General features: G+C 42.7%; 3 protein-coding genes and 1 long non-coding RNA gene across 10 annotated transcripts in view; 2 read left to right on the top strand and 2 right to left on the bottom strand.

Moving 5' to 3' along the window:
• Positions 1 to 4,862, top strand: part of il17rb (interleukin 17 receptor B) — a 48,364-nt gene extending 43,502 nt beyond the window's left edge. For all 3 annotated transcript variants that reach the window (XM_088440957.1, XM_088440941.1, XM_088440949.1), the window contains exon 10: positions 4,292 to 4,862. In XM_088440957.1, coding sequence (XP_088297083.1) covers positions 4,292 to 4,711 — 420 coding nt within the window. In that variant the 3' untranslated portion in view covers positions 4,712 to 4,862. The remainder of the gene's footprint in view (positions 1 to 4,291) is intronic.
• Positions 3,693 to 6,324, bottom strand: LOC148426854 (uncharacterized). Its single transcript, XR_015868588.1, has 3 exons — positions 4,577 to 6,324; positions 4,057 to 4,477; positions 3,693 to 3,969 (listed from the first exon to the last, which is right to left on the bottom strand). It is a non-coding gene; the product is annotated as an uncharacterized LOC148426854 (long non-coding RNA).
• actr8 (actin related protein 8) lies at positions 5,005 to 20,238 on the top strand. Of its 5 annotated transcripts, none has more exons than XM_088440862.1 (13): positions 5,005 to 5,828; positions 7,003 to 7,173; positions 7,253 to 7,363; positions 7,648 to 7,752; positions 7,835 to 8,008; positions 8,186 to 8,279; positions 8,343 to 8,475; positions 8,681 to 8,834; positions 10,328 to 10,423; positions 10,496 to 10,636; positions 11,900 to 12,191; positions 12,275 to 12,438; positions 18,666 to 20,238. In XM_088440862.1, the coding sequence occupies exons 1-13, from the start codon at positions 5,703 to 5,705 to the stop codon at positions 18,735 to 18,737; spliced, it is 1,833 nt and encodes a 610-aa protein (XP_088296988.1). In that variant the 5' UTR covers positions 5,005 to 5,702; the 3' UTR covers positions 18,738 to 20,238. The 5 variants fall into 5 exon arrangements, with proteins under 5 accessions (XP_088296988.1, XP_088296968.1, XP_088296996.1 ...); XM_088440842.1 differs by lacking the exon at positions 18,666 to 20,238 and adding an exon at positions 13,018 to 15,360; XM_088440870.1 differs by lacking the exon at positions 18,666 to 20,238 and adding an exon at positions 12,997 to 15,360.
• Positions 14,465 to 24,322, bottom strand: selenok (selenoprotein K). The gene is made up of 4 exons (XM_088441041.1): positions 24,174 to 24,322; positions 22,022 to 22,112; positions 16,318 to 16,392; positions 14,465 to 14,564 (listed from the first exon to the last, which is right to left on the bottom strand). Exons 1-4 carry the CDS (start codon positions 24,190 to 24,192, stop codon positions 14,465 to 14,467), a joined length of 285 nt encoding a protein of 94 aa, XP_088297167.1. The 5' UTR covers positions 24,193 to 24,322.
• Between the last annotated feature and the right edge of the window lie 43 nt (positions 24,323 to 24,365).

The raw sequence follows: 24,365 nt of genomic DNA, 5'->3' as shown, positions 1-24,365 counted from the left end.
TTTCAGTGGTGCACATTGTCCACTGATCACGTCTTTTCATACGCTTCTCTTTTCATTTCCCTGCTGGGAAATGAAAAACTGAATTGCCAGTCAATCTGTTGAGTGGTGGTTTTGTATTAGGTCAGTTAATACTCTAGGCCAGGGGTCGGCAAACCAAAATGTTGAAAGAGCCATATTGGACCAAAAAAACAAAAACAAATGTCTGGAGCCGCAAAAAAAATTAAAAGCCTTATAATGAAGGCAACACATGCTATATTAGCCTACTATCAAAATGATTGAGTTAACTACAAATACATAATGAGGCTTCATGATTAAATGTTTATTTTTCCTGCAGTGCATCCTGTCGAAAATGACACACCACATGACTACTCTGTTGTGCAATGCCGCCTCAAGTTTAACTTCATTACAATATTAATGAATTATATTTCATTGCTTTGATGAAATTAAATAAAGCAATTTTTTGAAGTTTTTATGAGGATTCGAAAAAACAACAAAATGGAACGGCATAACGTGCCCCTTATCTGGGCAATAAAACGCAGCCTGCATTTATAAAAATAAAAAATCAGCCACATACCTGCATAAACGTGCAGTCTGTTCAATATCGATCACATCACAGGCAATTGAGTATGTTGGCGCTGAATTAATCTCCTTGATTTGTTGATCGGTGCTGTTGCCTGCCATTTTAATCGTTCTTTCCTTCACTGTCTTGGCAGAGAGAGGCGTGTCTTTTTTTGGTATTATCCCGGTTTTGTTTATGAAGTCTGTAAATAGGTGTTCTGATATGTTGATGAATGACTGCATGTCACCATCTGTGTAGGGTTTGCCACGTTTTATTATATCCCAGGTTGCAACGAAACTTGCAGCAGTCATGGAGTTTGGAGATGCAATCCACTTCTTAGATATATTTTTGCGCTCCTCTATATTCTGCAGAAGTAATGCAATCACACTTTTTCATCGCCAACTGGGTACTCGGCTGTAAATGTAGAACGCCTTCCCCGAAAATGTCGTTCCACATTGCTCTTTTTGTTATTTGACAACTTCTCGCTACAGAGCAAACATTCGGGTAGTACTTCCGCATTGACAATGAATGCAAATAATTCGGTCCAAGAAATGTTGAATCCTCTGTTTTTCTCAGCTAATTTTCTCTTTTTCCCTTGTAAACAAGGGAAAAACAAACAGCTGGTTTGTTTACAACGGCCACATGCCTAGCATCCCGCCCTGCTGATAGAAACCCGTGTCGCAGGCTATGACGTAATTCTTCGTTGACAGAAATGTTGAAATGTAGTATTTATTCTACACATTTTTACAGCATTGGAAAACATTAAGGATATTTTTGTCATGTTTGTCCCCCTACAGAAACCTTATTAAAAGGAAAAAAATATTTCTGTCCCCCACCTTTTTCCATTTTCAAACATTTTTGAAAAAGCTCCAGGGAGCCACTAGGACGGCGCTAAAGAGCCGCATGCGGCTCGAGAGCCGCGGGTTGCCGACCCCTGCTCTAGGCTATCCGGGATGACAGTTCAAGCTTTTTGGCTTGGTCTTGTTCAATTTGTAGCCCTGCCCCCGCAGAGGGAGTTGACATGTCTTTTTGTCAAATTCTTCTTCTTCACCTTTTGGCTTCTTCGTCTCTTTTTGCACACTTCTACATTGCTCAGGACTGTTGATCCAAAATACTGCATCTCCTATAATTCCTCTCCCAGTACCTTCACTCTTTCCACGTCTTTCTTTTCATTCACACACATATAGAGTGAACCCTCGTATTGCGGTAGATACGTTCCAGAACCAGCCGCGATAGCTGAAAACCCACAAAGTAGCGCCCCCAATTTTCACAGAAAAAAAACATTAAAAAAAATAAATAAAATTGAAAAGTGTTCATGCCATGCATATTATTTAAGACAAATATTACTGCAGTAATCATTTACTTGAACCTTAAATGATTAAACCTTATACACCAGCTCTCCCCCAACCACCGGTCTGCAGACCAGTACTGGTCCATGGATCAACTGGTAACGGGCCGCGTGGGCTGCCCCCGAAATAATGTTTTAGAAATTATTTAATTTAACAGTTCATACGTTTGTGCTTGATCCTTGTTTTTTTGGCGCCGCTCTTGACACATACATAGTGAGAAGGTTGATGTGATTTTTAGAGCCCCCCCCCCCCCCCCCCCCCCCCCGGTCCGCAATATAAATCTAAAGCATTGACCGGTCTGTGGTGATAAAAAGGTAGGGGACCGCTGTTATACACTGTACAGTTGTGAACTGTTCCCCTATTCTTTTGTAGTCTCGCGCAGCTGCGGTCATAATAGCAGCGGCCCGGACGTTGAATGTAAGTCTAATCTAATTAAATTGGATAGTTTGCACTTGAAATACCGTTTTATTATAAAAAAAAGAAAATCTAGGTTAGAGATTTCCAATGGTCTGGTGCTTGTGTGCCTTTGCTCTTGGTTACGCTTGATGACAGACTCGAATCGTGCCTATGGGGAGGGAGTTGGGGAAGGAGTGGATTAAAACTTCACAGGCACGCACCGTATAACTATGAAGCACATCTCGGCGCTGTTGTTAAGAGGCAGGAGGAAGAGACACTCGACAGTAAGGAAATCTCCTACTAAGATTTCTATGAGAATAAAATGGTATTACAAGTGTAAACTCAACTTTGTTTGGTCATGTACAGATTAGACTTTAATTCAGCGTCTGAGTCACTAATATGACCGCATCCGCGCTAGACTGCAAAAGAAAGGGCTTCACTATCTAATTCTTCCCTCGGCAGTCGGGAATCCAGATTGCTAAAGCAGCTTCCATGCGGATGATCGTTTTATTTCGAGCCGTAACAACTCACTTTGCTGAATTGCCAAAGGTGATGGCAGCCATCTTCAAATGTTCGCATCATAGTTAATGTAGCAAACATTGGGTTTGTTCACTCCCAAGTGGCGGTCCACAACCGCACAACTTCTCCATTCAAGAAGTATCACCTTCTCAACATTTGTCATCATTTTTTGTTGATGTTTAGGCTCAGTACAAGCCTTCGTGGGAGCAGCATGCATGGGAGTTATTGCAAAAGTTCAATATATAATGAAAAGAAAAAAATCCTTGAAGTTGTAAATCATTGTAATGGAAAAAAAAATGGCGGTGGTGAATCTGCTTAAAGGAAAAAAAATCCACGATGTAGCAAATCCATGATAGTGTAACCGAGAAGTAGCGAGGGTTCACTATATTCCGTTTTGCTGTGGCTAACCTTCATTCGTCTCTTTTGCAGGGCTAACCTCAACCACTCTAGCTTCTCCTCCCATTGCCTACTCTCACTACAGATCGCAATGTCATCTGCAGATGAGATTCTTGTCTCACTTTGTCAGTCTGTCCATCACCATAGCAAGTTGAGTTTGTCAAATAAATCAAAATGTTTTCACGTACCCCCTGCAATGCGATCACAGACTAGTATTAATATTGACATTTGTCCTACTCTGTGATTGGCCATTGTGCGTATCTCCAGTCAACTGTGTGAGTACAAAACACACTTTGTTACGCTTCTCCATTTTGAACGTTGAATGCGAGCTTTTTTTTTTTGCTCATGTTCAGAAAACTGAAAATCAATTGGGACAGCAAACCTTGCTGTCCGTCCCGCAGAAATCTCAACGTTGACTTCATTCCCCGTGATTGGTCGACACAAAGAGGAAGTAGTACTCGTTCATGTGAAGTGTCTTCTGAGCTTTATTGTATGAAATCGCTAGCTTATCACCACCTAGTAGGGGTACATGATTGTGAAGGGAATTATATATTTGGTTGTTATCATTGTGTGCTTATTTCTTGTCTAGAATCCTGTGCATTGTTATCCATCTATGCAGTCCTAGTTCATCTCGCCCCAGTCCTTAGATGAAGCTGTTGACGCAGGAAAGTGTGAGCTGAGACCTTGGCCCAGCTGTTGGTGGCGCCCAACTGGCTCTTTTTGTTATGTCTTGTAATGTCCAATGCTTTGCTGAATGAATGAAAAAGCAAATAGGGACCCTTGAGTGACGAAAGATGCTATAGGCAACGCATGAGTATGTACGCCAAGCTTTTTTACCTTTGTCTAGGTGGAGAAAAGTCAATCTTGGTTGGTCTGAGTTACTATTTTGCTGTTTAGCAGCAGGGCTTGTCTTAGTCTACTTTTAAAGATAACCCTGACAATGATCCGCGCCACAAAAGAATGGGGCCAGCCCAATCCATCAGGACGGTCCTGGTTTAACGTCCGGTCACCCTAGGTCAGGGCGAGCATTGGAAAATCATGAGGAAATGCTCCTAATTGATTGTGTTTGCAGTCCACCTGCTCTCCTTCCGTGAAGGCGACAGGAAGAAGCGCCGTCCCCGCCGCGGCTCATGACCTTTACCCCCTGATCCTCAACACGGTGGCAAGCCACGCTAAGAGTTCTGGCCAGCTCGACAAGTTCTGGGTGCTGTGGCTGGGCCGTTGTCAAGACAGGAGCTCCGCTGGGCTGCCTCCAGAACTGAGGACGTGCAAGATGTTTTGTTTACCGAAAAATCTTGACAAACTGTGTCGCGGTTTGCACGCTCAAAGAGCAGACGGCCGCATGAAATGGACTCACGTCTTGGGACCAGGAATCATCCACCACGGGTGTGGGAATATGCTCAAGTTAAGAGACTCGATTGACAAACTAAGTGGATGTTTGTTGAGTTGTGGAGAGGCAGTGGTGTTCGATTCTCCCATCATTTCTGTTTGAATGTTTTTAATGACATCACTTCAGAACATTCCATTCATGTTTTACGGAAATGTGCGCCTATTTATTGTGAATGACACTTTTTGGTTTTGTGTGAACCCCGCCACTTTTGTCTGAATGCAGCAATAGGCCAAGATCACTGGTGTCAAAGTAAGGTCCTCATCATCTTGCATGATTTTAGCGGTCTCTCCCCCAAACACCCGATTCTCATGATTTGCTCATCAGCGCACGGGAGCGTGAAAATCGTTTAATCGGGGTTAGTTTGACACCTGCAATGTCGTTTACAGGCTTAAACCTTGGAGGAAAAAAGGACCTTTGTTTTTTTTATTTTACAATGCAAATAACATAACACCAGGGGATACAAACTACTAAGAGTCAGTACAACGCAATATCAAATATATTAAAAAGATTAAATACATAGCAGGTTTTAATAGCTATCAAATTATTAGAATATTTTATGGTTTTAATGGTTTGACCTCATTGACAAAGGCAGAGATTAGTTTTTGATTCGTGTATCTGCATTTGTGGTAAAGCCTTTTAGTTAAGAAAAGTAAATTGAAAAAGTGAAGAAGAAAAATTTGTGACGCCAAGCAATTCGTGTTCAGAGCAAACACAGGTAGAAATGAAAGCGCAAACATTGAGACCAAAACAAATGAAGCACGTTATGCCTTTTACAAAGCTCCAAATTGATCCCAGGTTGCAAGCCTTCGTTCATTTTTTGCAATTCCCGCGCCACAACTGGATATAAAATGGCGAGTAAAATGGATGATTGGTTTTTTGTTTGTTTTTTTTTTAAAGATATTTTTTCCAATATCGTAAATATGCGCGCATGTTTGTGTTCTGTTTCCAATGAAGCTCGTTGCAAAGAGGGAGGGACTTGTTTAGTACCGCTAGAACAAACACGGAAGTGATGACACCGGGGTGAAGCCTTACTTTTAGCGTTGGCATTTACGGAGTTTGGGGCGCGCTCATCCAGCGGATTAAGACCTCGAATATGACCCAAGCAGAGAGAGAGCTAGAAAACGGCAAGGAAAAAGACAGAGAGCGCGACAAGGAAAGGGACCAGCGGGGAGTAAAAAGACCCATTGCTCCGCCGAGCATCCCGGAACCCCTCCACGAGGTGAGCCTGCAGCGTTGGCCTTCCATTGTCATATCACAATGTCATATGAATGTGCGGCGAAATTGCCTCGCTGCTGCTGGTCGGACGTGCTGAGTACGCTTGTGAAATCAGTCCCAGCAATAATTCCGATGTTGCGGCTTCGGTTCCGGTGTTAGTTAAACTGACTCCCTGGATTAACTGGCTCCTAATTCCAGATGTGAGTCGAGTGTTGAGATATTATGTTTCCTGACTGCAGATTCGTCACAAGCAATGTGGAAATAATTAAACGGTCTAACCTGTCCGTTCATCAATGAACACTCGAAACAACGCTGCTCCTTTACAACTCTAGGAAATCTAAAATGAATACAAATAAGTGTCTCGAGTGGGACTCCACGCGGAGGAATAAAGAAATGACGCACCCGAAAATACTTTACCGACAACGCTACTCAGTTTTGCACGCGCAAATGTTATAACTGTTGACCTAATCAAGTGCGAATCTAACACTGTCTTGCCAAATTTACTTACGTAGCCATCAAGTCAAGAAAGCCTCCTCGCCCTAAATATTTCTTTCAGATGTTTTTCCCTTATATCAAAGCCATGTCTACGTGCAAGAAGGGACTTGATGTCTTTATAGGTTTGGCCAATACGAAAAAAAAAAAAACAATAGACCTCTCCCAGTGTGTGCTCAGGGTGCTCCATCGCTGTGTTTAACTTCCGGTTTATTGATGGGAACTAGGACTGCGAGCTCTCGCAATAATTATCCCGCAACACTACTGCGTGAGCTCGCAAAAGTATTGTGAGGTTAGTATTGTGAGGTCTCGCAATATTTTTTTTTTCACCATGTAGCAGCGAGTGGTCTAGCGCAGTGGTCCCCAACCCCCGCGTGGGCTGCACCCGAAATAATGTTTTGGAGATGATTTAGTTTAATGGTACGCGTGCACCGAACGCGAACGAGGCGAACAAGCGGAGCGTTTTGTATTGTAGTCAATGGAGTTCGCGTGACTGGTCGCGAATGCACGTCGGGCGACGCGAATGGATGCCACCGTTTTGTCCAAACAGTTTTCCACATTGCTCGTGACGATTCTGCCGACAGAAAACGTAAAACATGTCGATCGAGCCGTATATCTGGAACAGGGAGCTGGTTGAGTCGTAAGAGCAGTTGGGGCTAACATGCTGTATCCTCTACGCTGAACAGCAAATCCAGAGCAACTTTGTCATCGTCATCCACCCCGGATCGAGGACGCTGCGCATCGGCCGAGCCAGCGACAACCTTCCGCTGGCACTCCCACACGTGATCGCGCGCAGACACAAGCAGAGCGGCCAGACTAAATACGAAGACGCCTGGCTTCTCAGGGATGGCCTCAACGTACGTACGACAAAGTTGTTCCTTTGAGCGCCTCCTCTGGTTGCTTGGCCTCATTGTTGCTCCTCGTGCTCTGTGCCAGAAACCCGAGAGTTATGGGCAGAGGCAAAACGGCCTGAAAATGGTGGACCAGGCCATTTGGTCCAAGAAGATGTCCAGTGGAGTAAGGAGGACGCCCGCCTCTGCCGAGCAGGTCTGTGTGTGTGTGTCAAGAACCCATCTTGGCAGAGAAACTGAGACTATTACCTTGTTGTGGTTGCTATAGCATTTTAATAGCTGTTGACTCTTGTACACGAGCTTCACTGCACTGTTTACTATTCATGACCTTAAAGTTCTTACACTTAGGAAAACAAAATAGAACAGAGCACAGACATAAAAAATGACTATAAAACAAGATAAATGACCAATAAATGACACGAGCACCGTGTCACGAGGTAGAAATCCGCAATGGAAAAGTTCTCTCCGGTGTGCGTTTAGGCTAGAGCGTACAACTGCCAGATCCGTCCCGCCGTTCTCGACACCAGCTCCAGGGTCACGTGGACCAACACATCTCACCAGCCCCCTTTTTTGATTGGAGAAGAGGTACGCGCAAGGGGTTGGGGGAGAATTAACTTGTGTGCCGTCACCTTATTGTCTCTGCCTCTTCCCACCAACTGCGCGGCAGGCCCTGTATGTGAAACCCACAGACTGTTACAACATCCACTGGCCTATAGTTCGAGGTAAACTCAACGTGCACGCTGGTCCCGGAGGCTCGCTCACTGCTGTTCTGGCTGACCTGGAAACCATCTGGAGTCATGTGATTCAGAAGAACTTGGAGATCCCGCTCAAAGACCTAAAGGTGGGAAGCATCAGAAACGTACTTCCATCCAGTATTAGACATATCCATCCATCCAGTTAGTTAGTTAGTTAGTTATTCATATCCATCCATTGGTTAGCTACATCCGGTTATTAGTCATATCCATTCATTGGTCAGCTAGGTTCTTTTTCCCAATGAGGATTTTGTGACTTTTGACAGTATTACCGCTGCATCCTTTTGGTGCCTGACATCTCCAACAGGCAGCACGCCAAGGAGATGGTATCCACGCTGCTGCTCAACATGGGCTTTGCAGGTACTCGCCACGCCCTTGCCCATTTACAAATGTGGCTTCCTTTCATGCGTGTTTGCGTTGCAGCAATCGTGGTGCACCAGGAGTCTGTGTGCGCCACGTTTGGTAGCGGCTTGAGCAGCGCCTGCGTGGTGGACGTGGGCGACCAGAAGAGTAGTCTCTGCTGTGTAGAGGATGGTGTTTCCCATCGCAACTCCAGGTCGGGTGCTTTTGCTGTGTGCTAATCACAAGAAGCAAAGAAGCCAACTCCTTGCTTTTGTTGGCCGTGCGTTGGAAATTGATGACACTTAGCTCTAGCTGTCAAAGATTTTTTTTTTTGAATGATGCGTAATATTTTTGTTGTTCTGTCCTGTAAATTTATTTATTTATTTATTTATTTATTTTGTCCTTTCCAAACTTGACAGGTTGTCTTTGGCATACGGAGGTGCGGACGTGACCCGCATTTTGTTCTGGCTCCTACAAAGGGCAGCTTTTCCATACAGAGAGTGCCACTTGGCCAACAGACTGGACTGTCAGCTACTCCAACACTTAAAGGAGACGCTCTGCCATCTGGACCAGGTCGGTGGCTCAACCAATAATAATGCTTACATTTATATAGCGCCTTTCCAGAAACCCAAGGCACTTTACAAAGCACAGCACTATCACGCTGGTCTTACCAGTGGTGGGATACTACATTGCGTAGCCACAGCCGCCCTGGGGCATGCTGACAGAGGCGAGGCTGTCATCCCGCGTCATACAGCCCCTCCGACCAACCACTGGAGGCAAGGTGGATGAAGTGTCTTGCCCGAGGACACAACAGCACGTGACTCTGACAGAGCAGGGATCGCACAGCCGATCATTAGGTTACTAGACGACCCCCTCGTCTGAGCCACGGCCGCCGCAGTCAATGACATCATTAATGGCTTTGGCAAATAATTGTTTTTTTAAAATGTTGTCCATTTTACTTGCATGAGTTCATTATCAGTAGTTCTAGGATTGTTTGCAGTATGAACTTGGTGCTGTCAAGTTTACAATATCGTCATTTAAGGACAGCAAGTTGTTTTAACGTGGTGAAAGTTCATCGCTTTGTGTCTGGCCGCTTCCAGAAGTCATTGACGTTTTCACTCATGCCTTACTTTTGGCTGTGGCGAAGAATGATAAATTGTGGCATAAATTGCTTCATCTGATGAATATATAAAGGATAAATGCAGTAAATACATTGATAAAAATAAATATTTTGCGATGGGCTCTGCGCATTCAGAATTCAGAGCACAATGCGCTTTAAAAAGAGCCCATCGCAAAATATTTATTTTTATCAACGTATTTACTGCATTCATCCTTTGTATATTCATCAGATGAAGCACACTGTAAAAAATCCGTGAAGCAGCGAACCCGTGAAAGATGAACCGCGATACAGCGAGGGATTACTGTATATCAAAAAAGAATCAATGGGAAAAAAACACTAGAGCTGAAATTTCCAACAGAAGATTAGGACATGTCAAAATGCAACGATTCTGACATTTCTATGTGATTACAGCTGAACGTGTGAGATTTTGTGTGCAAAAATAATTTTGGACGATATAAAATCATTATTAAAATTTTTCAGATGCATTTTAACAAAATTTCTGACATTGATTTTTGCAACATTCTGTTGAGTGACGGTCAAATTATGTCAGCAAACAGAAAATTCTTTGTTGAAGTGTGTTTCACCTCAAGACAGTAGGTGGCGTTAGAGACCAGTCAATAGCTTAGTTGTCTTGAAGTGTCATCATCACGTCACAGACCACACCGTTTTCAATTTTTTTTGGGTGTTAATAAATTTAACCTACATACAGTACGTATGGATAGAAGGGATGCCACTGAGTGGTTGAATATTTATTTTTTAAATAAATAACTTCAATTATTACGCCTTTAAAAGCATTTACAAAATTAAGGGAAAAATGCAATGCGTACCGTTTGTGAAGTGTGTGCACAAGATTTAAGCTTGCCGATGGTGCAAAGTCTAGCGAAAGGCAATAGCATACGTGGGTGATGTCACCGTGTTTGTCGAACTTCTTGAAAATCTTTTCTAGGACATATGCGGACTACAGGATCACGAATTCCAGACGCGTTTTCCAGACGCTCCGGCTCTTCTCTTCCAGGTTCGCTTAGGGGATGAGAAATTACAGGTACTTGGGTCATGACGAGTCCATTTTGGTTTGGCTGCCACCTGTCTAGACTCGTTGTCTCGCGTGCGACAGGCGCCCATGGGCCTGTTCTACCCCAGCATGTTTGGCATTGTGGGTCAGAAGATGACGTGGCTGCAATACCGCTCCCAAGGCGACCCGGAAGACCCGCATGACGAGCTCTATTTATTGGCCACGCACAGCAAACAAGATCAGGTAAAAGATTACTTGAAATGGACACGCTTTCAATCAGTCATGTGTGGCAATGGGAAAATGAAGCCTGGTGAAGCACTGCACTTTTTAGCTCCTCTGAATGGCACTCTTGCTTTAAAGATTCAGTGGAAATGGCAAACATAGCCTTTATCTTTCAAACCGGAGAGCACAAAAAGATGGCAAGTGCTTCATGAGCTTCGGGTAAGCCGGTTCTAATGAGAGCTGACCGGTGATGGCACATTTTCTTGCAAAGCTGTGAAATGAGATGTATGCAAATAGTCCTAAATGTTGCTCTCTATCTGTGTATGTCGTTCAGCATCAATACCAACTTTTATCATTATAAAAGGGAGCCAATAAACGTCCGCCTTACGCCTAAAGGGACCCGTGTTCGAATCCAGTTGGCTCTTGCCTTCCTGTGTGGAGTTTGCATGTTCTCCCCAAGCCCATTCTCTCTGGGCACCTTCCTCCCACCCTCCAAAAACATGCATGGCAGGTGTATTGGACATACTAAATTGTCCTTAAGGTGTAATTGGGTGTGTGAATGTTGTTCGTCCCTGTGTGCGCTGCAATTGGCGAACAACCTGTTCAGGGTGTCCCCCGCCTACTGCCCAAAGCCAGCTAGGATAGGTACCAGCAAGCCTGCGACCTGCGTGAGGACAAGCGGCGACAGAAAATGTGATGTTTTATACCCATCTAGATGACGCCCTCGGTTAAAAGGTGAACTGATTTAGAATTTCTAGTTGGAGCTATGGGCTGCAAGGCTGGGATTAGTCACAAACCGCTCCGATAACCGATAAATTCTTCACAGCAGTCGATACCATCCAAAATTGAGCTACCTGTTTTAAAAATGACTTTTCAATTCAAGTTTGTTTCCGGCTCCCAAGGAGTATTTAGATAAATGAATGATGACCTCCCCCAGAATTGTGTGAGTGGTGTGTGACTAATCCCGGCCTCGCAGCCCATAAGGCAGCCCGATCGCGAAACATCCGAACGCCGAATATTGGCCGCTCTCTTGGAGCGGTTTTACGATCTCCAACTAGAGATTCTAAATCAGAAGTTCACCTTTTAACCGAGAGCGTCATCTAGACGGGTATAAAATATCACGAGTGGTTGGTTTACCCGCCGCGACAAGTTTGCCCCGTCTGTCAGTCCTTTGCTGATTCCAACAGGTGACGTCCTACTTTTGAGAGGATTTACCACAAAAACCCACAAAAGCAGGAATGCCGAGACCTCGAGTTGTGTGTGGGGCTCTTTTTTTCTTGCCAGTCTTCCAAGTCTGCTTCAGAGCGCAAAGCACTCTCAAGACAAAGTGCAGCTTTGGATGCCGACCCGTCGGGCGCCCAAGGGGGCGCAGGGGAACTTTCGGAGGCACCCAGGGGAAGCGGCGGCGCAACGCAGGTGGAGACAGAGATGGGGGGGCCTCAGGGCGAGTGCCTGACGGCGGAGGCTGAGGAGCCCCCGTCTGCGCAGCAGTCCAGGAGGACGGCCATCCTCAACCAGTTTGAGGGCAAAGCTCTCGGCCTGGACAAGGCCATCCTGCATAGCATCGACTGCTGTGGTAGGTAGGGGAAAAAGACACTCGCACCAGACACAAGGCACGAGTAAAGCAGCGGCGTCTTGTCTCGTCTCGTCTCGGGACAGCCTCGGACGAGACCAAACGAAAGATGTACGGCTCCATCCTGGTGGTGGGAGGCGGGCTCCTTTTTGATGGCACACAGGAGTTCCTGCTTCACCGCATCATCAACAAGATGCCGCCTTCCTTCAGAAGGCTGGTGGACAACGTGGAAGTAATCACCAGGCCTAAGGTAAATCTGGCTCGCACACCCACGCCTGAATAGGCTAAACAAAAGAACGTGTTTGTAGTCGGAAAATCTGAATTAGAGTGTTGCCAAACATTTGACTGGGACTGCACATCCTTTTCCGGTCCTTGTCAAGTAGGAATGAGCGTCGGACGTGCAATTGCACATCCATTCCGCCGGGTGGCGCTCTCACTGCCAAACTGTGCCAGAGTCTGAAATGTTTTAGCGATTAACGTGATTTGGGAATAAAAAGTACTCGTACCTTTTTCTTTAGGTTAAAATGTTGAAGATATTTTCATGTCCCACATTAATTTGAGGTGATTGAATGTTGAAGTATCAAAACGGTTCAGCTGGTCCGAAATGTTTCTGGTTTAATGGTTCTTGAAGGTCTTTTAGAGCTTCAGACTAACCTGAAGAAATCCAGGAAAAGGAAACATTTGTTGGAAGTTGATTTATATTGGTTTTTGCTATGGTTCATTTTTGGGATACTTGGGAGAATCTTTCAGGATAAATGATTGTTTATTGTCAATGTTTTGTCTTTCCTTGCAAAAAATAATGGAGAAGCACTGTGTTGAAATGCTGTAGGACATGGACCCCCGACTAATATCATGGAAGGGTGGAGCGGTGCTGGCCTGTCTAGACACCACACAAGAAATGTGGATCCACCAGAGAGAGTGGCAGCGGTTCGGCGTTCGGATGTTTCGCGAGCGGGCTGCCTTTGTTTGGTGAAAGCGCGTCTGTTCGTGCAAATTGAAGGACGAGACGAAAAAAGAAACGCAGTATTTACATTGCTACAATCATTCCAGGAAATCACAATGTCCGCTTATTGGTGAACTAATTTTAGGACTCGTCTGGTATGCTAATATTGAGATTTGTTTTCTAAATAAAACAGAAGGGAGATGTCATGAAAGGGAAAGTGTGTAAGATTTAGACCGCAGTGTTCATTTGCTCATTCTCAAAAATTCAAACGGAAAGATGCATATTACAGTAACATTTGGATAACAGCTTATTTTTAAAGAATTTTATTTTTGTGAAGCACGCTTCTGCATGTAATCATCAACTCCAGATACAGCATCAGCAACATGAAGTCCAATAGAGGAAAAGAAAGCAAAGTGAAAATAATGAGCTGCCAGATCAACCAATCTGGTTCCTATTAGTAGGAATTCCCAAAAAGGCGTCAAAAAAACCACAGGAAGCAGTGGCAGCTCGGGAATTGGGCTCTCGCCACTTAGACTAGACGTTGGGCCCCGGCCTACACACCCAGGTGTAGGCCTTTACCTGCGTACACACGCGCGCGCACACACACAAAAGTTCAGTTCATTCAATATGGTTGAGTAATCCCAAAGATGCACCTGCACAATCGGGAGAAGAGCTAAAATAACAAACTCCGGACTGTTACAATTTTGAGCAAATTAAAAAAAATAATAATTTCAAGGTTTTATTTTGCTAGTCAGCAGTAAAATGTTCAAATAGTCTCCAATTTGATTACTGCTTTTTACGTCTACTCGCCGTGGACCGAAAATGACATGGCTTGTGCGCTAAGCGCGAGCAATGATCAATCGTGGTGCAGCTGTTTGGTCACGTGACATTCCCAAGCTGAACCCTGATCGATTGGTCTTTCAGTGAACCTTGAGCACACGAGATGGCAATTTCGGTAGAAGGCAAGTGAAAAAAGGTGTAGCAATTGTGCGTGAGAAATAACTTGGTTACCAATTGAACTCATTTGCTCCCAACGACATTTTTCTCTCTCCTGATTTGCTAGAGTCCAGACATTCAAATCCAGGTACTTATCTACTTTTTTTTTATTTTTGAGTGTTAGACTCGAGGCCAAAATGGCTAGGACAAAAAAAAAAGTCAATTCTAAGCATAACGTGACATGTCGTGCTTGACTACTTGTTCAGAATCTTGGTTTCACCATTTCAAACACTGTATTTTGGGAATGACAAGCTAATTTGATTTACTGCTGTAATCCTAAACCGCCATACTAAAAAGTTCCCAAAAAGTGAATGATGAAATGCAAGTTATTGTGCGCTCACCTTCCTCATCCTCCTCCCCCCATGGGTGGAGGGTTGGGCCCACCCCCAAAGTTGATCCTTCCGATCCGCCTTCGGCCACCGGGCGGCCCCGGAGGACTGCGGGAAACGGAGTGGCATTCGATGAGACCGTTGGATCAAAGGAAAGCGATTGGGATGAAGTGGGCCTGGATGCCACGAGAGCCCTTGCTTGTGCTATGGCCGCTTGCTTTCCTTTCCACAGCGCGGAAGCCACAAGGAAATTTGGAACAAGCTCAATAAAAGCAAGGACTTTAAAAAACCCCGGAGTAGATTAAACCAGCTTGGCCTTTGGCGGGACGCAAGCTTTACCCTTCAGCGTTATTTGTCCATATTGGTTTTTTTTTTCTTCGTTTTTTTCTGTTTTTCATCAAAGAAAAAGCATTGGAAAAACTAGGGAGCTAATATCCCAGGATAGTAAAAACGTGTAAGTTCAAAATGGCACTACACTGCAATTTCTAACTTATTGCAAACAGGTGTAATAATGCCATTTTCTGGCACATATACTCCCATTATAAATCATCATTTTTGGTATGCTGTAAACCTAATGTGTTATAATGCATTTTCCGTAATTACAGACGCAATCACTTTGGCGAGTCTGCAATATGGAAATAGAGGAATTTGTGTGTTGAGAGTCTGAACACTCAGAAGTCACTAGAGGGCGCCATGGACCAAATACATGAATTCATTGAGAAGCCCGCTTAAGATATGTAAAAAGTGGATGCGATTGGCACGGTTGGCATGACAAACAATTTGGTGTGGATGTGTCTAAACTCACTTTCAGTCTATTTGGGCATTGATATTTGCAATTTTGCACGTGTGCACAAGACAATAAACAGGTACTGCCCGCAAATGCAAAAAGAAAAAAAAAAACCCACTTGTTTAGTGTTACTGTTTGAATGTCAACTCTTACTGGGTGGATGTTTGAATTTCTTTACTCTCATCGGTTCTGGGCATTCCGGGGGGTCTTTGTTCTCGCGACAATCACTATTTTGCATTTTCACATGCCATCACAACACTGTCCAAATCAGCAACGACAAAGCCAAAAGGTTCATAGCATCGAAGCTTCATTGCAACATGGCGAGTCAACAATATGGAAATAGAGGGTGAGAGACATGGTTCTCGTGCCCGCTACACAGCGCCCTCCACCAAGCTCTGAAACGGGAAGAACCGCCTTCTGCCGAAGGCTTGGTGGAGCAGGCAGAGCAGCGAGCTGGACCCCTGTCTAAGACTAAACAATGAAGCCTTTGCACAAAGCCACTTCGGGCTTCAGACATCTGTGCAAAATGTGGAACTTACATTTCCAAAAACCACATGAAGACCCATTACATGAAATGTTAAATGTGGGGAAAAGTAGTTTTAGTGTTTCGTTAGTCGTCGTCCTTCGTTTCAGTAACCGGTGTTTTGTGTTCATGAATTCTGCATATTGTTAACCATCAATTCTGTCATCAAATCAGTTATTGTCACTTTTTCACCACCTTGTTCTAAAAAAAATCTATTGTTACGACTTTGACTTATCCAAGGATGTAATTATGTCACATAAAATATTTTAGTTTGATTTATATATAGGATATATAGCATAGTTAGTATTGCTGTTAGCATAATACTGCTATTATTGTCCACAGGGGGCAGGCATCATACAAAAAAACAAAAAAACTATATATGTATAGCTAGGTCTGATGCTACAGAACATTTTGAGTGGTTGAATGTGAAAAAAAATTCAGAAATAACATCACACTTCAAAGGTAAGCCATACTTTGGGCAAAATCACAAGAATTTAGTTGGATTTAAAACTGCCATTGTGCAAAGACAAACAAAAATAAGAAAGACATACCCTCTGCCATCAGAAAAGCGCGATGAAACACTATGGCCATCTTTGGTCAGGTCAGGCTGAATTATTGTTTTGAAACTGAAAAAAGAAACAAAAAACAAAAGATGAATATCATATAACCACACAACAACACATGTGCAAGTTGTATTTGGCAAATTTCAGACAAATAAACATGGGTTACATCTCTTTCAGAGTAGCCTTTATTACCATTTGTAAAATTATCTATCATACGACAGCAGTTCTAAAACGGGGGTCCATCAAGAACCAGGGAGTACTCCAAATTTTAAACAAAACAAACATGCAAAAATCCTTTAAAAAATAATGGTTGAATTGTTTCAGGAAAACAGAAGTTTATAAAACGATATTTATGTTCAGTAGGTTATTCAATATCATTACTTTAAAAAGCCAGATTGTTCCCCATACTGGAATGGTTCGAACCACTTGTCACATGCCACCTCTTGCTACCTGTTTAGTTAATAATTTATTTTTATGAACAGATTACTATCAACCCAAAATTACATTTTCAGTTGAATGTTTTCCTGTGGACAAATATTTATTCATAAATCTTTCTTTTTGAGAAAATCTCTGACACTTATGTTTTTGTGGACAAATATTTGTTAACAATTAAGTTATTAATTTTTTTATTACCGGACCTCTACTGTAATCCCAAAAGAGGGCGCTTTATGTTTATTTTTTTTTCTGTGGACAAATACCGTTTTATAATTTTTATTTTTGAGAACAGTGGGCCCCCGGTTTACGAACTCCCTCTTTTACGAACTTTTCATCTTACGAACGTGGACCGTGGCGTTTTTTGTCCCCCTCTTACGCACAAACCTTTCGTTTTACGAACAATCCAACATGTCCCAACATGCCAGTCAATGTGTCAGTACTATTTTTTTTCCCTTTGCTACATCATCTAAATCAACTGTTCTACATTTCACGCTAACGCCGATATGCTATTGCTCTTACAATGTCACAGTCACTGTCTCAGTCACGGTGTCAGTCACAGAGATGCCGATATGCTATTGGTCGATTAAACCGGGGGCCCACTGTACTTTTGTTTCTAGTGGACCCCATCCCAACACACACATACTGTACAGTATTTGTATACTGTAAATGTGTATGTACATTTATACATACTTATGTGTGTGTGCAGTATATGTATGCATACATTGAGTTTGCAGCTTCAATGTCCATATCAGGGACGGCTCGCGTAAATACTTTGTCAAATGAAGGATCACCTGATAGGACGATATTTCATTTGGTGTTTATTCCTTTTAAGTGAAAAATCAGTTATAAAAAATGCAATACAACTCTCCGCGTCTGCTTCCAGTGCACTTCAGCTGAGCTGGCATAAAGGGGTGGAAAACAAAAATGCTATTAACCTAAAGTGTCCACACATGAATAGTTTTACGGCTATGATGCATTTCTGATAATATGGGAAATTAACCTCTTACAACACATTCAACACAACTCCCCAAAACGTAGAGTAACATAGAGTGCAATAAGAGCCCCTCAACATATATATATATATATATATATATATATATATATATACTGTATGTATTTATATATATATTATTGAAAACTAAATAATCAAAATCAGCCATCACTTTTGAATTTCTGATTAACATAATTATTAAAAAAAAAAAAAAAAACTAATGAAACAGGCCTGGACAAAAATGATGGTACCCATAACTTAATATTTTGTTGCACAACCTTTTGAGGCAATCACTGCAATGAAGCGATTTCTGTATTTGTCAATGAGCGTTCTGCAGCTGTCAACAGGTATTTTGGCCCACTCCTCATGAGCAAACTGCTCCAGTTGTCTCAGGTTTGATGGGTGTCTTCTCCAAATGGCATGTTTCAGCTCCTTCCACAGATGGGATTCAGATCTGGGCTCATGGAAGGCCACTTTAGAATAGTCCAACGCTTTTCTCTCAGCCATTCTTGGGTGTTTTTGGCTGTGTGTTTTGGATCGCTGTCCTTTTGGAAGACCCATGACCTGCGACTGAGACCAAGCTTTCTGACACTAGGCAGCACATTTCTCTCCAGAATGCCTTGATAGTCTACAGATTTCATTTTACCTTGCACACATTCAAGACACCCTGTGCCAAATGCAGCAAAGCAGCCCCAAAACATGACTGAGCCTCCTCCATGTTTCACCGTAGGGACAGTGTTATTTTCTTCGTATGCTTGGTTTTTGAGTCTATGAACATAAGAGTTGATGTGCCTTACCAAAAGCTCCAGTTTGGTCTCATCTGTCCAAAGGACATTCTCCCAGAAGCTTTGTGGCTTGTCAACATGCATTTTTGCAAATTCCAGTCTTGCTTTTTTATGATTTTTTTCAGCAGTGGTGTCCTCCTTGGTCGTCTCCCATGAAGTCCACTTTGGCTCAAACGACGACGAACAGTGCGATCTGACACTGATGTACCTTGGCCTTGGAGTTTACCTTTAATTTCTTTGGAGGTTGTTCTGGGCTCTTTGGATACATTTCGAACAATCCGTCTCTTCAATTTGTCATCAATTTTCCTCTTGCGGCCACGTCCAGAGAGGTTGGTTACTGTCCCGTGGGTCTTGAACTTCTGAATAATATGAGCCACTGTTGTCACAGGAACTTCAAGCTGTTTAGAGATGGTCTTATAGCCTTTATCTTTAAGATGTTTGTCTATATTTTTTTTCGGATGTCCTGGGACAATTCTCTCCTTCGCTTTCTGTTGTCCATGTTCAGTGTGGTACACACCTTTTCACCAAACAGCAGAGTGACTACTTGTCTCCTTTAAATAGGCAGACTGACTGATTATGAGTTTGGAAACACCTGTGATGTCAAGGACACACCTGAGTTACTTATGTCAGTCTGGTCAAATAGTTTTCAATCTTTTAGAGAGGTACCATCATTTTTGTCCGGGCCTGTTTCATTAGTTTGTTTTTTTAAATAATTATGTTAATCAGCAATTCAAAAGTGATGGCTGATTTTATTTAATTTTCAATAAATTTTTATTTATTGTTACTTTTCTAAGTTTCAAGTGATTTCAGTGAGAATTGTGGGTTTTTCCTTCCTTAACTGAGGGGTACCAACAATTTTGTCCATGTGTGTAATTCATACACACTAACAGTTCTTATCTTTGCAGTGGTTGATGAATGAATATACTGTTCTGTATGATTACGAATGCGTGTAAAATGCGATCGAACGGAAACAAGCTGCACTCAGATGAGAAGGGAGCTGAGTGCAATATCGCTTGCATCTATGAGTCTTTTTACATCAATTCTTTTGTAAGTGTGCATACTCGTAACGGTCATCATTGAGTTCAACGCATAAGAGCCCGGGGTGGTGTAAGGTATGAGTTTAAATTTACGTGAATAAAAGACGATCGCGACGATGTGAAGTTGCTTCCCCGGAGCCAGTTAAAATGGACGTATTCAAACGAAACACTAGATTAACTTGTGACCCCGCTGGGACACCTGTTCATCTCTACAGGTTTTCGCAAACAGTCCTGTGGCAGCGACTGGTCGAGCGGGTAACTTCACTGGAAATGCGACATTTGTTTATTCGTCCTCGCGGGTTCCAATCTCGCAAGGAGCACTTATTTTTATTCGTTTTAGATTTTTACTGTGTTTACATTTTCCTGCAGCTAATTAGATGTTGAAAACTAATCACTTTGTTTCATGTGTTTATTGATGAACAAGACAGACAGTTAATCAGTTTCCACGTAGCTTGTGACGAATCTGCAGTAAGGAAACAGAAAATATGTCAACAATCAACCCACATCTGGAATCGGGAGCCAGTTGAACTGTAACACTGCCTCTCTGTATTTACATTATTTTTTATTAAATATTCGCGATTGACAAAAACTTTGAAGACTGCAATAGAGAGAAGTTACAACCAGCACGATTTTTAGGACCCAAATAAAAAAATCAAGACTTTTTCAAGACTTTTTTAAGTTATTTTCAAATTTGAAATTCGATGCTTTTAAGACTTCGCGGGAACCACGTGTTTTAGTAAATTCAATGAAAATTAGTCAGGAGAATATTGAGATAGGGAACATTATGAATCTCAAGTTTTATGACTTCATATTTGGGCGTGGCCTTTACACCACCTCAAAGTCCGATGTCTGGCCAGACAGTTAAAATTTAATATAATTTGACAAAGACGATCTTCTCTAAATTTCATTTCATGGGAGTACAATGCTAAACACACTTTTTTTCCTCGTAGTGCGGGCGCCACCTGGTGGCAGCAAAAAGTTACATTTTCATTTATTTGTACATTGTTGAGCCTGTCGAAGTAATTTCACTGAATTGTTTTCCAACAGGCCTTCAGACACACCTAATTTCCTCCACCAAATATTACGATGTTTTGATAATGGCCGTGGTCTATACAGCAGTGCTCTTTACGACGATTTAACATAACAGTAAATGTTGATGTAGTTTGACCCAGATGATATCATCTTGTCACGACTTCACTCGTTGAATGAAAGTCAATTCCTACAGACATCAACAAACATATATTCCATCGTAGAGCTAGAATCACCTTGTGGCAGAAACTGATTACAGATTACTGATTTTGCGATTCCAATTACTTAGTTGAGCCTGTTGAACAAATGCTAATGAAAATTTGACCTTTTCTAAAACATTCACTTCTACTGTTCGTCTGCATATGCACAAATACATTCATACCCAAATACGTTCATACCTCGAACTGTTCATACTTCAACGTGCTCAGGTCTGCAAGGGCCCGTTATAGCTGCTCTAGTTATTATTTTTTGTGGACCAATACAAATTAAGTTTGCAAAGTTCTAAAGTTTACTAAATCAGTCAGTGATGGCATGTTTTAAGTTTTTTTTTTTTTTTTTCCAAAAAAATAATACTTAGCACTGTTTAAGGGGTACTTGGCTGAAAACATGTAATAAGGGGTACATCACTGAAAAAGAGTTGAGAACCACTTGCCATACAACAAGATTAACTTTAGCTCAACGTTAAAAATAAAAAGTGTTAGCTATAAAACACACAATGAATAAATACTGGTATATGCTTTTGGAAACAGAAGACTTTGGCGTTATATTTGTGCTACAATTGCGAGCGCGCTAAAAAACATTTTGAGCACAGAAAATAAAACCGAGCAAGTAAAAACGGATTTTGAGCGCAGGAAAAACACTATTGAGCGCATAATGATAAGAGTTTGAGCGAGCGCCAATGGATTTTAAACACAGAAAAAGAAGTTGCTCGCTCAAAATTCCTTTTTGCTCGCTCGCAATAGCCCTCTCTCGCTCAACATCTCGCCCTCGATACTCCTCCCTTCCTCGCTCAACATCACAATTGCTCAACATCTCGCTCTCGCTCGCTCAAGTTGTCCTCTGCGTGCACTCAGTTCTGCTCACACGTTACTTTTGTGCCGCAAAACCCAAGTCGATGTGATGCACTCTCATTTGCTCGTTCCAGTGAACATAACAAGCAATCTCATAGGATACCAAGCTGTCAATCAATGTGCTTTTACAAGCTCTGATTGGCTGGGTTTGTGTGTGGCTGCGCTGGCTCAGTTTTACTTTCTGCACCCAAAATGTTTTTTTTGCGCGCTCGCAATTGTGGCACAAATATAACGCCATAGAAGACTAGCTATTTGGATATAGTAAATCAACAGAGTCCTAAGCTGATGACTATCATTGATTCAATGGCTTCACTATAGTCGTGCATTGACCATAAACTCACTCACAAGAGGGCCAAAAAGTCCAGCGCCCCCCAGAAAAGGTCCACCAGTAAAGACAGTCGCCACGGTGACTGGCTCCTGCTGTTCAGAACTTCACCTGCCAAAGACAAGGTCGGCATGACACGGTAGGCCAGTGCAGTCCGAGGGTGAGTCAGGGCCCGTGTCCGGCCTCTTTTCTCACTGAGCAAGCTTTGCAGAAGACATGGAATCCCGTCGTTGCCATCGACTAGGGCTGGCCAAGAAATCCATTTAATATCCAATATTGTTACATGAATATTTTCCACTTAGTTTATTCTTTTTAATAAAGCAAACTTAATAAACTTTTGCTGGGTATATTCAACAGAAATTGTAATTGTCCAGAATGACTGTGGGAAATAGACTTTTTCTTTTTTGGCCATACGGCACAGCCCAAGAGTCATCTGTTGTCGGAGGGGCTCGTGTGGAAAACGGGCCGGTTAGGGCTATGGAGGACCAGACTTGGGCGCCTACCTTAAGTGTTGGGAGTAAAGCATTACAAAAGTAATGTAACTACTGTAATACATTACTTTTTGTTGTAACACAGTAGTGTAATATATTACATACAAAAAATAGTAATATTGTACTTGTTACAAATGACAGTAACACAATGCATGACAATGCATTTTTAGCCTGAAAGTGGTAGAGGGTTTCCCCCCTAAATTCGCCAAAAACATTGCAAAATCAGAGAAAAGGGATCTTTTCCAGATAAGCCAAAAGTCAAGCAAAAATTGCACACACGGAATGTTAAGCCCCGCCACCTGTGCCAGCTCCAATTAACGCAACCCCCATTGCTTCTACCGACTGGATGGTTTAGTAAAGGTCCTTGGATCGGCCCCCAGCCAAGGCTCAGAAGATGAGCAAACCACCCAAGGCGGCACGCCCAGAAGACGATCAAACTTGACTATCTAGAGCAGTGGTTCCCAAACTTTTGATCACCGCGGCACGGTGCGCTGGGGGTTGATTTGTGTTTCTCGGCGGCGAGTGCACGCCCGGTCCGCGTTCCGCGTCGGCAGTCGCAACCCCCTCTCCCGTCTATTCCACCACCGCGACATCGCCCCCCGCCCAACCAGCACCTACTCAATCGCCTCTCCTCGTCGGTGCCAGCGCAGCCTTTTTTAGATAGCGGGGGTTAACTTTTTGGCAGGGCTTATTTGGAAAAAAATCTGAGAAAATTCCGAGGCAAAATGTTTACTTCCTGATTGTATCTAGTACAGCAGAGATGAATACGGCAGTAGCAGACGACAGCTTGAATATATACAATACATACACTAGACGGACATGTGTCCATTACTTTCAATTCGTCAGGGATAAAAACAAGAAGAATACAATCGTTAGCTGTCCACCGCCAAAAAGCACTAGTAATTTGACAAACCATTTGGAGCAGCGCCATAGTAACATGAGCGCTCTCTTGGTGGGGGATGCTACTTCTGCCTCAAGAGGATACACGATTTGTTCGGAGAATATGCTGCCGCTTCCCACAATGGATTCCCCAGCATTTGTCAGCAAGATCCATGTTGCAACTAGCAACGTTAAGATCATTGTAATTTTCGCTGTACAATTGCTAATAATAATAATCTAAAAATAGTTGTATTCAATGGGTATCAGGATGAAGCATACAAAATTAATTTTAAACAGTACGTTCAATATAGAAATTGTGAAATGTGGAGGACCTCATTTGATCCATGTATAATATTACGTGTGATCAGTTACCTCGTTTGAATGGAGTAAGTGTTATGCCTTTTTCCTTGTTATTGCTTTGTGTGGCCCCACGTCAAATGTCAGAACACACGTTGACAACGTCAATATTCCTATTGAGCAATGGCCATTGTTTGCCACTGTTCATTCTTGCAACGCTAAATTCAAGGCTTTAAGCGACGTGGCACAATAAGCGAGTGAGCGGCAATGTCAATGTATATGAGTAAGAGAGAGAGAGCGCGACGAATTGCGTTCGTTGGTTCTAGGTGAGCAGGCTAGCAAAGATCCTAGTTACTATTTCCAAAGGACAACTCTTCGCCTCATACTTGTACGACGCGGTGAAATCAAACGGCGAAACACTTGATTTAGTCCAGAACTTCTACTGAGATAGAGACGTGCGTGTCGGATAAAAAAAAAAGCCAGAAAATAGCAGTAAAGCACTCACCGTTCGACACGTACACCATTTTGAGGGAAGCAGCAGGAGCAACAACATACGCACTTGTGACGTTAACTTCCGGGTTTATGCTGACCAATTACTTACAAGTATTTTAGTTGATTCCTTTTGTATTGGTTAGGTTTTGTTCTAGTTTTATTTCGTGGCCGTGTGTGTGTGTGTGTGTGTGTGTGTGTGTGTTTG

Source organism: Hippichthys cyanospilos, chromosome 2, assembly GCF_059441005.1.
Source record: "Hippichthys cyanospilos isolate Australia breed blue-spotted pipefish chromosome 2, RoL_Hcya_1.0, whole genome shotgun sequence".
In the NCBI taxonomy this organism is placed as follows: domain Eukaryota; kingdom Metazoa; phylum Chordata; class Actinopteri; order Syngnathiformes; family Syngnathidae; genus Hippichthys; species Hippichthys cyanospilos.
Note: the sequence above shows the minus strand (reverse complement) of the source record. Positions and strands in the feature narration are given on the sequence as shown.